Below are 16082 nucleotides of genomic sequence, written 5' to 3'. Positions count from 1 at the left end.
TCAAAATCAACTTATAAAAATCAGTGCTGGAGTCATGCTGGTCATCGTGTGGTTCAGAGTGTGCTTGGAACTTTGAATTATAATGCCAAGACAGTTTCTGAATGTTTCTGCTCTCAACTGCTCATAACTTCTTAATTATCTACTGAACGCATAAAGGAATAAGCCAGAGATAAATTAAAGGGAAGCCCAGAGCCTCAAGCTTCTCCAACATCCATCAAGGAAGCTCAAGAATGTCAACTGAATAAAACATTTCATCTTTCTTCCCTTCAAATGTCCAGCTGCAGTCTTAACCAGTGGTGTCTAATACAAATACGATGTGTATATCATATATATAATGAATTGTTTTCAGTACCTACAAGAAATGAAAATGGAAAAAAGTGTCTTTTCTAAGGACCCTTTCTGCCTTCCTGAGGAAAAGACAGAGGCAGAAAGGATGATGACTGAGTGTCTGAGAAATTGTTCTTGGGACTCAGTGACCTTCGCTGATGTGGCTGTGGACTTCACCCAGGAAGAGTGGACTTTACTGGACTCTTTTCAGAGATGTAATGCTGGAGAACTACAAGAACCTGACCACAGCAGGGTATCAATCATTGAAACCCACTCTGATCTCTTGGTTAGAACAAGAAGAAGATTTGAGGACAGTGGAGAGAAGAGGAGTCCCCCAAGACCCAGCAATTCAGCAGGATAATCCTGGGGGAAAAACATCTGTTGGAATTGAAGCAGTAACATCGAATTGAAAAATGCAGCGAGGAACTTGGAAAGACGAGCTCATCTCTCCCATTGAGACAACAAGCAGGCTTGGTTCCTACTTCAAAGAAACTGAAATAAATCCCACAACCTCAGCATTCCTCTCCTGTGAGACAACCAAGTGTATGTGCAGACTTCACGTGGGCCCTCTGTGTCACCCCGGAGAGACTCAGAGACAAAGGGAACCAAGACAAACAGGCTAACTTTCCTTGGAAGAAGGGAATAATCAAGTCACAAGTCCAACAGTTTTGGTGATGGAGACGTGGCTTCCTGGAAGAGGCAGAACTGTAGTGGCCAGTCTGGGTGGAAAGACAGAAAAGCATCTGGAATCCAGTTATGAAAACTCTTCCCCTAGACATCCGCCCGTGTTTGGGGCAAGAAGAGGGAACAAGGATCCCTGCTGTCCTACTTCTTAATGATGCTCATCAGTAAGTATATCAGTAGTTGTATCAGTTTGCTTTTCCTTAATTGCTCAATCTTATACTACCTTACTTTTTTTTTTTTTTTAATTATTAGCACCTTTAATTATTATTTATTTATTTTTGGCTGTGTTGGGTCTTCGTTTCTGTGCGAGGGCTTCCTCCAGCTGCGGCAAGCGGGGGCCAGTCCTCATCGCGGTGCGCAGGCCTCTCACTGTCGTGGCCTCTCTTACTGCGGAGCACAGGCTCCAGATGCGCAGGCTCAGCAGTTGTGGCTCACGGGCCCAGTTGCCCCACGGCATGTGGGATCCCCCCAGACCAGGGCTCGAACGCACGTCCCCTGCATCAGCAGGCAGATTCTCAACCACTGTGCCACCAGGGAAGCCCTACCTTACTTTTTTAATGTCACTTTACACACAGTGGACATTATGTGGAGTTTTAATATACCTAAGTTTTTGCTATCCAATCTTAAAATTCTTTTCTTTTACTTGGAGCATTTACTCTATAATAAATTACTAATAAATTTGAAAAAAAAGTCAATGCTTTCCTACACCAGTAAAACTGGCCAGTAAATACTATAAAAGTAAAATACAAATTACAATAACTAAAAGTATAAAATATCTAGAAATTATCCAAGAATCCAAAAATCCCTCTATGGGAAAACTTAACTCTAATAAAGGAGATTGAAGATCTGAATAAATATTTACAAAGATATCCCATTTTCTTAGATTGGACAATTTAATATTATAAGATGTTGACTCTTCCTAAATTAATCTATGAATGAAATGCAATATCAGACAATTACACTTGGATATTTTTTGAGGAACTCAACTAAATTTATTTTAAAACATATATGAAGGAATAAAAATCTATGAATAGTGAAGTCAATTTTAGAGAAAACAAAGGGTGAGTGTGCCCTGCCAAATATTAAGAAATGTTGAAAGATGATAATTTAATAAAGACAGTGAAATTGGCACAAGAACAGATGAACAGACCAAGGGAACATAATAACTTAAAGACTGATCCTTGTTTGTATGAGACTTAATGTAAGATAAACTATAAGAATAAATTAATGGAGAAACAACAGTTTGCTTAGTGAATGATTTGGGAAAACAATCTCACCATGTGAAGAAGAATAAAAATGAAATTTGACCCTTACCTAACCCTGATACAGGGATAGACTTTAGCTGGATTAAAGACCTAAATGTGAAAATAAAGATCTGAAATCAGTGGAGAGCTAAGAGTGTTGAAAAGTCCTTAAACTAAACTTCAAAAGCAAAAACTGTAAGGAAAAAAGTTGATAGCTTTCATTACATCAGAATGCACGCTTCTGCTCAATGAGACAGCTAAGATATAGAGGACAGATAGTAATGCAATTGCATGAAACTATAAGGGGTTATTACCTGGCATAAACCAGGAACTCCTAGAAGAATGAACAGATGAAAGGTAGTAATTCAAATAGAGAAATGGGGAAAAGATATGTACAAAATATTTTCGAAATAGGAGATCCTAATTAAGGCTGATAAATGAGGAAATAGAGACATAACATTATTTAGATAAATGTTTGGTTCTCCAGAAGAAATAAAGAGAAAAAGGTTTAAGTGGTTGCCTCGTGAGAGTGTGGCTGAAGATGGGAACATCTGGGGTAGAAATCCTTCAATATAATTTGATTTTTAAATTTAAAAGAAAAAGAACTAATGTCAAATAGCCTCATCCATATCTTTCAAAAAATTAAAGGAAATATCTCACTTAGAGTCATCTAGTCAGTAGTAATTACACTGAAAATGTTGCATAAGAATAAAAATTTTAAGATATAATTTCAAAAATGACGGCAACATACTATTCACAAAATAGGATTCAAATAGGTACACATAAGTGACAAATAAAAAACAGATCTAATAAATCTTATACAGGAATTAAATATATCATATTTTATAAGACTTTTTAGCAGATTACAAGAACACAAAAATACACTGAACAGAAAAAATTATATTGAAAATGAAATAGATATGAAATACAAATGCGAGAGTACATAAAAATATAAACCAAGAAATCATTTTTTTGGGGGGGAGGATAGGTAATAAAACAACAGTAATTTATTCTCTCACAGTTCTGAAGGCCAGAGTCCAAAATCAAGATGTTGGCAGGTCTGCACTCCCTCCAGAAGCTCTGGGGTAAGATGACCAGCTTGTGACGGCTGTTGGTAATCCTTGGCTTTCCTTGGCTTGTAGCTACATCTCTCTGATCTCTACCTCTGTCTTCACGTCTTCTCATCTCCCCTGTGTCTCTCTTCTGAAGATACTTATCATTGGACTTAGGTACCCCCCCGTCAATTCTCAATACTCCAGAGTGATCTCTTCATTTCAAGAACCTTAAATTAGTTACATCTGCAAAGATCCTTTTTCTAAATAAGGTAGCATTCACAGATTCCTGGAATTAGGATGCAGAAGTCTTTTTTTTTTTTTTAACTAATGAACTTTTAAAATTGAAATTTAGTTGATTTACAATACTGTATTTGTTTCAGGTATACAGCACAGTGATTCGTAAACCAAATAAATCTTTTATGTTTAAAGTACACTATAGTTTCCAAAGCATTTTCATTTTGAATATGAATTAACATTAACATTAGCTGAACATCACTCCAAACACCTTACTTTGGAGGTAAGTATCAATATATACCTCTTAGATGGATATCTAAGATTCTTAGGATCCTCAGATACATGTAACCAACAGAGAGAGAAGGCACATTGAAAATGTGATTTTGCATAAGAAGCAGTGTGATTTGGTGGATGGGCACATAGTCGCTGGAGCCCAACTACCTGGGTTCTATGTAGATCCTACCTCTTATTGGTTGTGTGATGATGGGCAAGTCACTCCACCTCTCTGTGCCTCAATTTCCTCAACCATAAACTGTGGATGTCAATAATCCCCACCTCACAGGGTTTCCTTGAGGATGAAAACGTGCTTAGAACACCATCTGGTACAGTGTAAGCTTTCAGTTAAGGACCATCGTTTTCCTCGGTCTGATTTCCAACAGACAGAAGGCCAAGGAGGAGCAGAGACAGGTAAGGATAAGGAGAGAAGGAGTCATTGCTGGGTCTGGGCTCTGTACACTCTTCTGCAATTCTGTCAGATGTTTTAAGCAGAAGTTCATCCATCATTTTTGGAGGTGCTTTACTCCCCCAGGTCCCAGGCAGCTCCCTAAGACTTCCAGGGATCCTGAGAACAGGATGTCTTTTGTCTCTTCTAGAGCCTTCTGTGGGTGGTTGGGGGATGGGTAGCAAACAGTCCAAGGAGAACATGTGCTTTCTTGTCGAGCTTTTACCTGTCTTTCCACCTCGTCCCCTTTTCATTTCATTAGACAGGGAGTTTCACCTTAGCTCATTCTCTTCGTGCTCTGACACCGCACGGCACACATTTGGTTCGAGAATCACCGAGAGGTAGGCAGGACTTGTAAGACTGTGACCATATTACTGATGAGAAAGCCAACTGTCATAAAGTAAAGCTATTTGCTCAGGGTTGTACAAGGCTGTAAGGAAGAGCCAACGCCGTGAGTCTATAACAAGAGCTCATTGCTCTTGTCCTAGAATCTATTCACTCAGTGTTTACCGGGTCAATGAGGGTCAGGATGCACTGATGCAGGGGGCAGAGGGGACAAAGATTAATAAATATAGATCTTCTGTTTTAAAAAAATTTTGTTCTTTGGCTGCACTGTGGAGCATGTGGGATCTTAGTTCCCCGACCAGGGACTGAACCTGTGCCCCCTGCATTGGGAGCGTAGAGTCTTAACCACTGGACCGCCAGGGAAGTCTCTCCCTGTGGATCTTCTAGCATGTTCAGAAGAGGTTTCCATCAACACAGCTGGTTGGAGCATTTGATCTCATCAGGTAGTTTGTACCTGAGAGAATTAAGGTCTCCATCAACATGTTTGAAGGCTGCATGATGCAGATACAACTGTGCCGATTTTAAAATATGGTAAGTTGATTCTAACATTCTTCCAGAAGAGAAAAAGTGTGAGAATGTCAAAGAATATTTCGAACAAGAGAAAGATAGGAGACTTGTCCTACCAGATACAAAAACATATTAGAAATCAACAATAGTTGGAAAGTTCTGACATTAGCCAAGGCAAGACAAACCGCTCACCAAGCGACTATGGGTCCATACGAAGAAGTATTTGAAGGAGAAAGGATGGCCTTTTTATAATTGTGGAGTGGGGACACCTTTTTAGCAAGGCAAAATTTCCAGGCCATAATGGAAGACACTGGCGGACTTGATAGTATAAAAATTTGAAATAGTTGTAGAGAGAAAGATAACAAAGTCAAGAAAAGAAATTTAAAAAAACTTGTCATATAGATACCTGATAAAACTATTTGTTGGTACCTATCCAAAGAAAGACTTTGCAAACTCTTGGACTCAAGATTCCAATTCTAAAATCCACATCGTAGAAATTCCCACAGAGGCACATAGAGTTACATGTTCCAGGATGTTCATTTCAGCATTGTTTGTCATAGGAAAAAAATAAGAAACTTAAATGTCTACAAAAAGAAAATTAGTCAAATAAATTGTAACACATCCAAACTACAGAATACTCTTCATAAAGTAAAAGGAATGAAGGCCTGGTATAGAAAAATTCCTAGGTTAAGTCAGAACAAGGAACAAGAACAAGGCTGTTGTTCTGCATTTAAAAAAATCTATTTGAATATAGGTATATATGTAAATAGAAACCGGTCCTGGAGGATCTCCAATGAACTGTGAATAAGAGTTACCCCTGGGAAGGGGAGTGGAATGGGTGGAAATAGGATTTTCAAGTTTTATTCTTCATGCCTCCTTATTGTTCGGATGTTTAATTTGAACATGTAATCACTGTGTAATTTTAAAAATGTAAACAACGAGGAAGCAAGGCTCCTCATCCCCAGGGACGAAGAATAAGGACTTTGCACATCCATCTAAGCTGGGGAGTCAGACGAGCCGGGAGGCCACCCAGCCACTAAGGGACAGAAAACAGATGTGGAGGAACCGTGAGCCACGTGCACTCACCAATCCCCTGGTGCTCAGCTCCAAGCAGAGACTGTGGGTCGATTGCACAGGGCAAATGAGGGTTTTCTCTTCACTTGAACAAAAGAAATCAAGAATGTGGAAGAGGCAGATGTGACAGCCATAAAATGATGTATCACCCACAGATCTGAAGCCGTGGAAATGGCAACTCAGCCCTGTTCTAACTCAACTCAGCTCAGCAGCAGCAGTGTTAGGATGCGCAGATAGAGAGACATCTCTGCTATCCCGGTAGGGCACTCAGGCCTGCCTGCATGGAGGCAGCCTGTTGGGAGGTCTGGCCTCCAGACCTCTACTAGTTCTGAGCTTGTGAGCTGAGAAAGGGCTAAGCTGCAAATACAAGTCTTTCTTACCTGCAAGGAGCTGGGAAACCCGACAACACACCACACTTTAACTGCCTCTTTCACTTTCACTGGCATCAGAGCCTAAACACGCTGGGAATTTGAACAGAGGTCTCTCTCTTCAGCTCCAGCCCCCAGGGTGGGTGGGACACTCAGTTTCTCAGCTATCAGCCCCCGTGTGGGAGATGGAGGGGTGGGCTTGGAATTAACTGCCAGGAGATCTGGACTGTCAACAGAACATGCAGGAAGCTGGTTCTAAGCCGTGCATGTGAATTAAGGGAACAGAAATACTCCTTCAGTCTTCAGTATTTGGGGTGGCTTCCATAAAGCAGTTGCAGGAAAAATCACGGACCTGGATGTCATGTAAGTCCTAAGCCCTCCTGGAGTGATTTCCTACTGGATCATGTAAGAGGTAAGAGATCTGCACTCCTGTACCGAGTTCTTTTTGCCAATTTGTCTCATTCACATTATTATCATTAATAATAATAATAACACATATTTTGTACTTACTACACATCAGGTGCAATTTAAAGTATTTCCATGTATCGTCTCACCTAATTCTCACAACGGCTCTGTGGGCTGGGTCACGATTACTCTCATTTCACAGATGGAGAAACTGAGGCACAGTCAGTTTAAGCCACTCTCCAGGTTCACACGGATGGCAGGTGGTGATGCTGGTTGTCCTCTAGATGACCTGACTCCAGGGCTTCCTCTGCACTGTGCATGGAACCATCGGCAGCCTCCTCAGATGTCACGGGGTCTGTGGACTAAATGAGGGTGAGAGGACAAAGGGGCCCATGGTGACGAGCAGCATGGAGGGTGCCTCCAAGGAAGTTCTTGGAAGCCATTAAGCAGGGGAGGGATGGCGTGGGGCTCAGGGGACAGTCACTCTGAGGATAAGTACCAACAATCGGGGGAATGGAACCCAAGATTTGAAGTTTTCTGGCTTGTGCATTGTCATCAAAATAGGACATTGGTTGGTGTGAGGCCGAACAAAGGGGCCTCCACATCCCCTGCGGGAAAGGTGTGTATGGGTAGTTCTTTCTCAGTGACAGAGGTCTGTCTGGAGACAAGGAGAATTTTCCAACTTGGCCTGGGAAACACTAAGACAGCAGGAGGATTTAAGATAATTCAAATATAGTCCTTCAGCCCAACTCTCTATTTCACAGAAAGAACTTGTTCAGTGAGGAGTAGGGTCTTGTCCAAGGACTCATGGCTATTGAGTAAATGAGCTACGACCAGACCCTGTTCTGTTTTCGAATTTGCCTTGGGCTGCCTCCTGTTCCGTTCTGGCATACTGTCCTCTGTGCTGACGCCTGCCACCCCCTCCAAGTCATAGACTTCCAAATGTTCATCATGGACAACACAGATAAGAAAGTATTTGATGTAATGACTGGAAGAAAGTCAGTTCATTAGTAGCTATGTTCATTATCAGAGATTCATACTTGATTGAACGGTTTCTAGTATATTCAGAGAGTTGTGCACTCATCACCACAATCCGGTTTTAGAACACCTCCTGGAAAGGTCTCCGGTGCTGACAGTCTTCATCAGTCAATCTCATTCTCACCCCCAGCCGCAGGCAACCACTAACTTATCTTCTTTTTAGATTGGCTTTCTCTGGACATTGAATATACATGGAATCACATAATTTCGTGGTTGTTTTCATCTGGTTTCTTCACTTACCAAAATGTGGTTTTTTTTGAGACTTATTTATCCATTTCTTTTTATTGCTGAATTGTATTCCATTGTATGAATATACCACTTTCTGTTTACTCATTCATCAGTTGGCAGACATTTGAATATCATGAATAATCCTGCTATGAATAGGGCTTCCCTGGTTGCACAGTGGTTAAGAATCTGCCTGCCAATGCAGGGGACACGGGTTCGAGCCCTGGCCGGGGAAGATCACACATGCCGCGGAGCAACTAAGACCATGCGCCACAACTGCTGAACCTGTGCCCTAGAGCCCGCGAGCCACAACTACTGAGCCCACGTGTTACAACTACTGAAGCCCGTGCGCCTAGAGCCCGTGCTCCACAAGAGAAGCCACTGCAATGAGAAGCCTGTGCACTGCAATGAAGAGTAGCCCCCGCTCGCCGCAACTGGAGAAAGCCCGCGCGCAGCAACAAAGACCCAATGCAGCCAAAAATAAATAAATAAAATAAATTTTAAAAAAAATCCTGCTATGAATACTTGTGTACAATTTTTTGCACAAACGTTTGTTATTATTTCTCTTGGAAGTGGATTTGCTGGCCCACATGACAAATTTGTATTAACTTAAGAAACTGCCAAACTTTTCCAAAGTAGTTGTACCATTTTACCTTTCCACCAACAATGTAGTTTCCAATTTTTTCCATATCTTGCCAATATTTGGTGTTATCTTTTTGATTATAGTCATTCTAGTGTGTAATAGTATCTCTTTGTAGTTTTAACTTGCATTTCTCTGATGACTAATGAGGTCGAATACGTTTTCATGAGTTTAGATATTTGAATGTCTCTCTTGATGCAATGTCAAGTCTTTCACCATTTTAAAATTATGCTTTTGGATTTCTTATTTTGGGGTTGTGTTCTTTATACTTATGGATACACATCTTTTATTATATATGATTGGCAAATATTTTCTCACAGTCTGTGACTTGTCTTCATTTCTTTCAAGCTGTCTTTTGAAGAACAAATTAAACAATGAGTTAATGAAGCTTAATTTACCAATTTTTCCTTTTATGGCTTACGCTTTTGGTATTGTATCTGTTTGCCTAACCAAAGATTTAAAATATCTCCTCCTGTGCTTTCTCTTAGAAGTTTTGTAGTTTTAAGCTTTATATTTAGGCCTGTGGTCCACGTGTCCTAACCTGACTCAAAGCCCCACTTTTCCTGAGCTAGAGCTTCCTGTGGACAACAGAAAGGGACCCATTGTGGGTGGCTTCTTTCTCCCCTGGGGGCAACTGTTGAGTGGAAACCAGCTCCAAAGGTTTCCATGCTGCTCACCCAGCCACTGCCTTTCTAAACAGAGGTCCGTTGATAGAGCACTTCAGAACCCTCTCTCTCTCACTGTTTCTAAAACAGCATTGAGGTTTGAGATGACTGTTGTTTCTCAACATTTTGCTTGCTTCATACAAATTTACTGCTTCCAGTAGATATTTTCTGTGGTGTATATTACCAGATTGTGGTCACTCTACAGCTTTAATATAAAGACTCTATTTTTGGTTCGTGTTGATGTGTTTCAAGGATTGAAGTTAAATAATGTGTGAGCATTAAATAATGTTAATAAAGTTAAATAATGTCCACCATCTTTTCCAGGAACGTCCAATCATTTTTTAAACGTAGCAGTAAACAACTAGATTATTGCAATTTTGACTTATAGAGTATTATAAAAGTAGCTGAAAAGTTACAATCCTAATCTGTTTATAAAAATAATAGGTCTGGGGGCTTCCCTGGTGGCGCAGTGGTTGAGAATCTGCCTGCTAATGCAGGGGACACGGGTTCGAGCCCTGGTCTGGGAAGATCCCACATGCCACGGAGCAACTGGGCCCGTGAGCCACAATTGCTGAGCCTGCGCGTCTGGAGCCTGTGCCCCGCGACGGGAGGGGCCGCGATAGAGAAAGGCCCGCGCACCGCGATGAAGGGCGGTCCCCGCACCGCGATGAAGAGTGGCCCCCGCTTGCCGCAACTGGAGAAAGCCCTCGCACGAACCGAAGACCCAACACAGCCAAAAATAAATAAATAAATAAATAAATAAATAAATAAGAAAATCCTTTAAAAAAAAAAAAAATAATAATAGGTCTGGTACTTTTGTAGTCATAAGTGGCCAAGGGTTAAATCAGTAGGAACCAAGGAAATTTCAGATACTGTACATTGAAGAAAGGCACTAAGAAATTAATATTTTCCAAAAACCCCCAAGACACAAACACACACACACACAGAATACTACCCTAGGTCTGCAGAATTTAAAATCAAGAGACTATTCTGTTGAATAGATTATATATGCAAAAGACTGATTATCAGGAATGTAGGTTTATTTCATTCAAAAACAAAACAAAACAGATTCATCCCCCAAAGAGTACTGTATCCTTTAAAGCAGCAGCAATCACAAGGCACATATGTACAAAATACCTCAAGCAAAATAGAAACTAAACATTAAAAAAATATGTTATTTAAAAAGATGTTGAAGACCATCTGTTAATATGAACATATATTATAAAATGACATTTTTAATATAATTTTATTCCTTTCCCTTTAATAAGAGATGGAGTAATAGTGTAATATTTATGTACTACCTTGTGGCACATATCACAAACATTTATACCACACTACTTGGTTTGCTAAAGAAAAAACAGATAGCTAAAGCACAGCTTAAAAATTTTAATTTTAGTGCTTTCACATCTTTTTTAGATATTTGGAATTCATAAGCTGAAAAGAAATAAAGGTCTCATTTTCTTTAGCTTAGAAAAAAAGCTTGTAGTTATACGTCCCTATACAAAAAAGAATACATTCTAGATATTCTAAAATATCAAGGACATGATTTCTATTTTGGGATCATCACAATAATCCTCTTCTGAAAAGATTAGAAGTCAACACATAACGAATGTAAAGGTCAATTATACTAAAATAAAATAGTATTTGATTTAAATTATTGCTCACTTAGGAAGTATAATGACTATTCTCTGGTTAGGGATGCTAAGATTCACTGTTTGAAATGGTGCAACATCAGTATTTAGTGTATATAAAAATTCTAGGATTCAAATATATTATAATGAAAAATTTGTAATAATCACACATAAAGTATTCCTTTATATATTAGCCAATATATACATTGAGCTTCACATGACGAAGACTGAAAAAGATGTGTTTGAATTAGATCTTCAATACATTTTGTATCATATATGCTGAAGTGCCTCTAAGCCTTAATGTTGCAGACAATTTTCTATGAGATATTAAGGAGTGCTCACAATCTTTATCATTAGAAGGGAAAGAAGATACACTGAAGCTCCATTTTTAAACAATGACAACAAAAAAAGAATATAAAATACTAGTATTAATAAAACGTTTAAATAGTACTAAATAGCACAATTTAAATATCAGTTATATGCTGTCATTAGTTTTTCTCTTAAGAAAATCAGTTCTTGGGCTTTTGGATTTGTTTTCTTTCAAGTACCCAGCATCCTTCTCATGGTCATATACTGAGTCGATATCCACACCATCTAGTGACACCCTGTCTGGTACCCGCAGGCCCCCTGTGGCTCACTGTGCAGTGACTCAGGTCTGTCTGCGTGTTGCGTGGTGAGAGGCCACCAGGCCCCAGACTAAAGCAGCACGGTCTGGGCCACCCTGCTGATTGTGGTCGCAGCTTTCTCCAGTTCCTCTTCTGTTTGTTCCACTGTGACCACAACCCTAATGCTGAGAAATAATAAGGGACACAAAAGATAGTCAAATGAGAGTCTATACCAAGGGTCAGCCTGCCACCTGTTTTTGTGAATGAAGCTCTTCTACTGGAACATGGCCTACTGTCCCTAGCCACTTTCTCACTGCCCCGGCAGGGCTGCGTAGTTGTGGCAGGGACCTGTGTCCTGCAAGCTGGAAGCACTTTACTACCTGCTATTGACAGGAGTTTGCCGTTCCCTGCCTGCACTAGTAGCGATCTAGTCCAGGTAACCTTGCAGTAGGGCTCTGCCCAGGCCGGCAGGGAACTCTGTCCTTTAAATCTACCGCTGCAAGCAGTATCAGGCCCAAAGCAGGAAGTCAACGTTTCCCATATTAATGAGTGTGTGGTTGTTCACAAGTGTAATTCAGTAAGTCATACAGAAGTCCTACAATACTTTGATGCGGGGCAGAAATTTTCAAGTTTTCAGGAAACTGAAGACAAGAAATATCAGCCTGACAGGGCACTTTTTTTTTTTTTTTTTTTAATGATAGATGAAGCTACTTTTTTTTTTTTTTTTTAATGATAGATGAAGCTACTTTTTTTTTTTTAATTAATTAATTTATTTATTTATTTTTGACTGTGTTGGGTCTTTGTTTCTGTGCGAGGGCTTTCTCTAGCTGCAGCAAGTGGGGGGCCACTCTTCATCGCGGTGCGCGGGCATCTCACCGTCGCTGACAGGGCACTTCTACCCGGGTCCCTCTCACACCCCTCTGCAAACATCTGCATCAGCCACTGGACACATACACACTGAGTTGGGCTGGGCCCAGAGTCCTGAGGGCACGAGGGTGGCCCCCGTCCTCATGAAACACAGGATCACAACTTTGGATGGTGTAATTGGAACGGAGAGAGCAGGATCTTTAGGGTGCTTTCGAGCTGCTGCCAGAACAGCCTTCCAGAACCCAGCCCAGGGCCCCACGCCTGCACAGCGCTGACTCTGAGTGCTCTCTGGGTCTCTCCCAGACTCCTCCAGGCTCCCCCTCCATCACACCCATGCTCTGGGCTCCCCAGATGCACCTGTAGGTCTCCACGCCACCGCAGACCCTGCTGGAAGGCCCGATGCCCACCCCAGCTTGTTTGATACGCTTGATTCTGCAGGCTCGGCTTAAGCGTCTCCTGCTCTAGGAAGCCTCAGTCCCTCCCAGGCCAGAGCTAACCATGCCCTCCTTCTCTGTGACCTCCCTGACCTGTGTCATGACCCTGAAACCCTCAAGCTCTGGGTGTCTACCTTCTTGGACTACACTGTTTAAGTGCTTAGGGGACAGAATCAGGTGTTGAATGAACGCCAATTTTAAATCATGAGTTGAGGTGCCTCCCCACTGAGGGCTGCTTGAACCTCTGTAGAGGTTTTCCCCACTGTCACTTTGCTTTTCCTTGGGTGCTTAATACGTGTTTGTCAGATGAAGTAACACACAGCACTTGGGCCAGAGGTGGGATGAGCAGCGCCCCCCCGACTGTGCCAACCCCCCCCCCCGCCCCCGTAAGGACTATCCTGGTGGTGGAAACAGCTGGCCCAGCACACGCTACCGCAGCACAGTGGCAGGTCGTCGCCAATGCGAACCTGGGCTGTCCCAGGTCGTTCTTGGGATCGCAGATGTTTCATTAAGTTAATTACAGAGTCCTGAGGGGATTTTCAATTAAAATGGGAAAACATCTCGTTTAAGAACAGAAACAGGTGATGTTCTATCTTTTAACAATACACATTCTTCCTTATCCTGTGACAGTCTTTCAAAAAATTTCAAAACATAATACATTTCATACAAAGTTTAAAGTAGAAAACAATGACTCAGGTCATAATTTTAAGTATACCAACCTCGGAGGAGGGAGATACTTCTCTTCTTTCTCCAGGTAGCGCGCCAGAGTTAACGCGATGCCTCTGTCCATGCACTGTGTGAGGAAAAGGAATACATTTGCAGCCTGGACTGCAGACACTGGTCATTAAAACAAGAAGGTGTTGGGCTTCCCTGGTGGCGCAGTGGTTGAGAGTCTGCCTGCCAATGCAGGGGACATGGGTTTGAGCCCTGGTCTGGGAAGATCCCACATGCCCTGGAGCGACTGGGCCCGTGAGCCACAATTGCTGAGCCTGCGCATCTGGAGCCTGTGCTCCGCAACAAGAGAGGCCGCGATAGTGAGAGGCCCGCGCACCGTGATGAAGAGTGGCCCCCACTCACCACAGCTAGAGAAAGCCCTCGCACAGAAACGAAGACCCAACACAGCCGTAAATAAATAAATAAATAAAACTCAATCCCATTAAAAAAAAAACAAAAACAAAAACAGGAAGGTGCACTGAAATGCTCCTCTCAAGAGTAGTTTTAATTCACCTTTCCAACTATAACTGCTAGAAGACAAAACAAAACACCACAGAATCATCTTATCATCTTGAGAGCACTGCTCTACAGAACTTCCTGCAATGATGGAGGTGTCCGTCCTGTGCTGTCCACGACGGCAGCCAGGGGCCCACGTGGCTCTCGGGCACTTGGAGATATGGCTAGTGCAACTGTAACACTGAACTTTGAATCTGACTTAATTTAAACAGCCATAGGTAACTAGTGGTTACCCCTTTAGGCAAAGCAGCGTTAGGACAAGGGGAAACAGGACCAACAAAGCCCCGGAGGCTAACCAAGAGCTGGACTTAATAACGCCAGCAGAATCATTTCAGAGAGGAATTGCTCACACGTCAGGTATCAACAACACCTCTGATTCCCATGTGCTACACTTGGACACAGTGCTACCAAGCACAGAAGAATCTGGTGTCACATTCTGCACAGCTTTCCAATACATCAGCTACCTGCCAACATTTTTTTAAAAATTAAATAATCACTATCAAAATAAAGCATAAAGTCAGACGAGGGTAATGGTTTGTAAGGGTTTCTTCCTTGGGGTGATGAAATGTTTTGAAATCAGAGAGTGATGGCTGCACAACCCTGTGAGGATACTAAAAACCACTCAACTGTATACTTTAAAGAGTGAATTTTATGGAACGTGAATCGTATTTTTAAACAAACAAACACACGAACAACCAGCTAGAGCAAGGGGTGCTGTAAAGCAAAGAACAATCACTGCCAGCGTGTGGCAGTGCAGGTATTTGCCTGAAGAGGGGCCATTCTGTAAGCTGTGAGGTAAGGTTTTCCTCTGCTAGGAAAAGATGGAAAACAACGGCAGGCAATGTCTTTTGCTGGTTCTACATTCTGGAAGTGTACTTGGAAAAGTTAACTCCTTCTGCAAACATCTGGACTGGCTCCGTTTCTAGTCCTGTCTAGTTAAGAAACAGTATAAACCATAGCTCAGTTTGTAAAAACTGTTTTATCAAGCAAGTCAACAAAAATTTGGCAGAACTGCTCAGTTCTGCAAAGCTTAAACAAGAACTACAGTGTCATGATCCTTTTTTCTCTTTCAAATATTGAAAAGAAAAAGCAAAGAGGAACAGGACAAAAGACTTATTAAGATGGAAGCTGCAATGATGCAAAGAAACTCTAAGAGCTTTCCTCCTCCTTCCTACAAATGCAGTTTCCAGATAGTATTCTGTTCCCTTCCCCAGAGCCTGTTCTCTCCTCATTCAACTCTCAAGGTGATTTCCTGAAGACAGCCAATATCCAGTGGGAGCCCACAGATGTAATTTTGGGATCTGTGAATTGTCCAGACTCACTTTTTCTTTTTGTTATGAGGATAACCTATGTAAGAGAAGTATCGAGTCACTTGATTCACATGCCCTTTCTGAGTCTCCCTCTGGAACAGAGTAGCAGGAAGACCTTAGCTGTTGCTACCCAGTGAGAAAAGAACTGAGGTGGATCTGACTGGAACTGACACCCTGGCACCTAGAGAAGGCCCACGTCCCGTGACACAAAGTGTGTAGAGAAGCACCCTGAGGGGGTTCGAGGGGAGGCTCTGGGATAATAACGGCGTCACCACAGACTCCAACACAGGACATGCAGCTTCACAAGGCTGCTCTGGCGGTGGTCAGCATCAGTCACACCACCCGGCAACTCAGTTAGAAAACAAACTCAGCTGTCACATGAAGGTAATGTCATAATTTGACTCTTACTAGGCTTGTCTGTTCTGCTTATACTTAATTTATAAATTTGTTTTGGTATTACATTTGTACAGGAG

General features: G+C 41.8%; 1 protein-coding gene and 1 long non-coding RNA gene across 19 annotated transcripts in view; one reads left to right on the top strand and one right to left on the bottom strand.

Moving 5' to 3' along the window:
* Nucleotides 1–767: 767 nt before the first annotated feature.
* LOC130708474 (uncharacterized) lies at nt 768–3741 on the top strand. Its single transcript, XR_009008725.1, has 2 exons — nt 768–1175; nt 3277–3741. It is a non-coding gene; the product is annotated as an uncharacterized LOC130708474 (long non-coding RNA).
* Nucleotides 3742–3839: 98 nt separating this feature from the next.
* The window catches only part of LOC103013143 (serine palmitoyltransferase 1-like), a 62034-nt gene continuing 49791 nt past the window's right edge, over nt 3840–16082 (bottom strand). For 6 of the 18 annotated variants that reach the window (XM_057549019.1, XM_057549020.1, XM_057549030.1 and 3 more), the window contains 2 exons: nt 13789–13862; nt 10555–11953 (listed from right to left, as the gene is read on the bottom strand). In XM_057549019.1, coding sequence (XP_057405002.1) covers nt 11860–11953; nt 13789–13862 — 168 coding nt within the window. In that variant the 3' untranslated portion in view covers nt 10555–11859. Of the gene's footprint in view, nt 4696–4716; nt 7327–10554; nt 11954–13788; nt 13863–16082 lie in introns of those variants that run through there. The other 12 variants (XM_057549022.1, XM_057549028.1, XR_009008724.1 and 9 more) reach the window with 10 other exon arrangements.

The sequence above is a fragment of the Balaenoptera acutorostrata genome, chromosome 6 (genome assembly GCF_949987535.1).
Source record: "Balaenoptera acutorostrata chromosome 6, mBalAcu1.1, whole genome shotgun sequence".
NCBI lineage: Eukaryota > Metazoa > Chordata > Mammalia > Artiodactyla > Balaenopteridae > Balaenoptera > Balaenoptera acutorostrata.
Note: the sequence above shows the minus strand (reverse complement) of the source record. Positions and strands in the feature narration are given on the sequence as shown.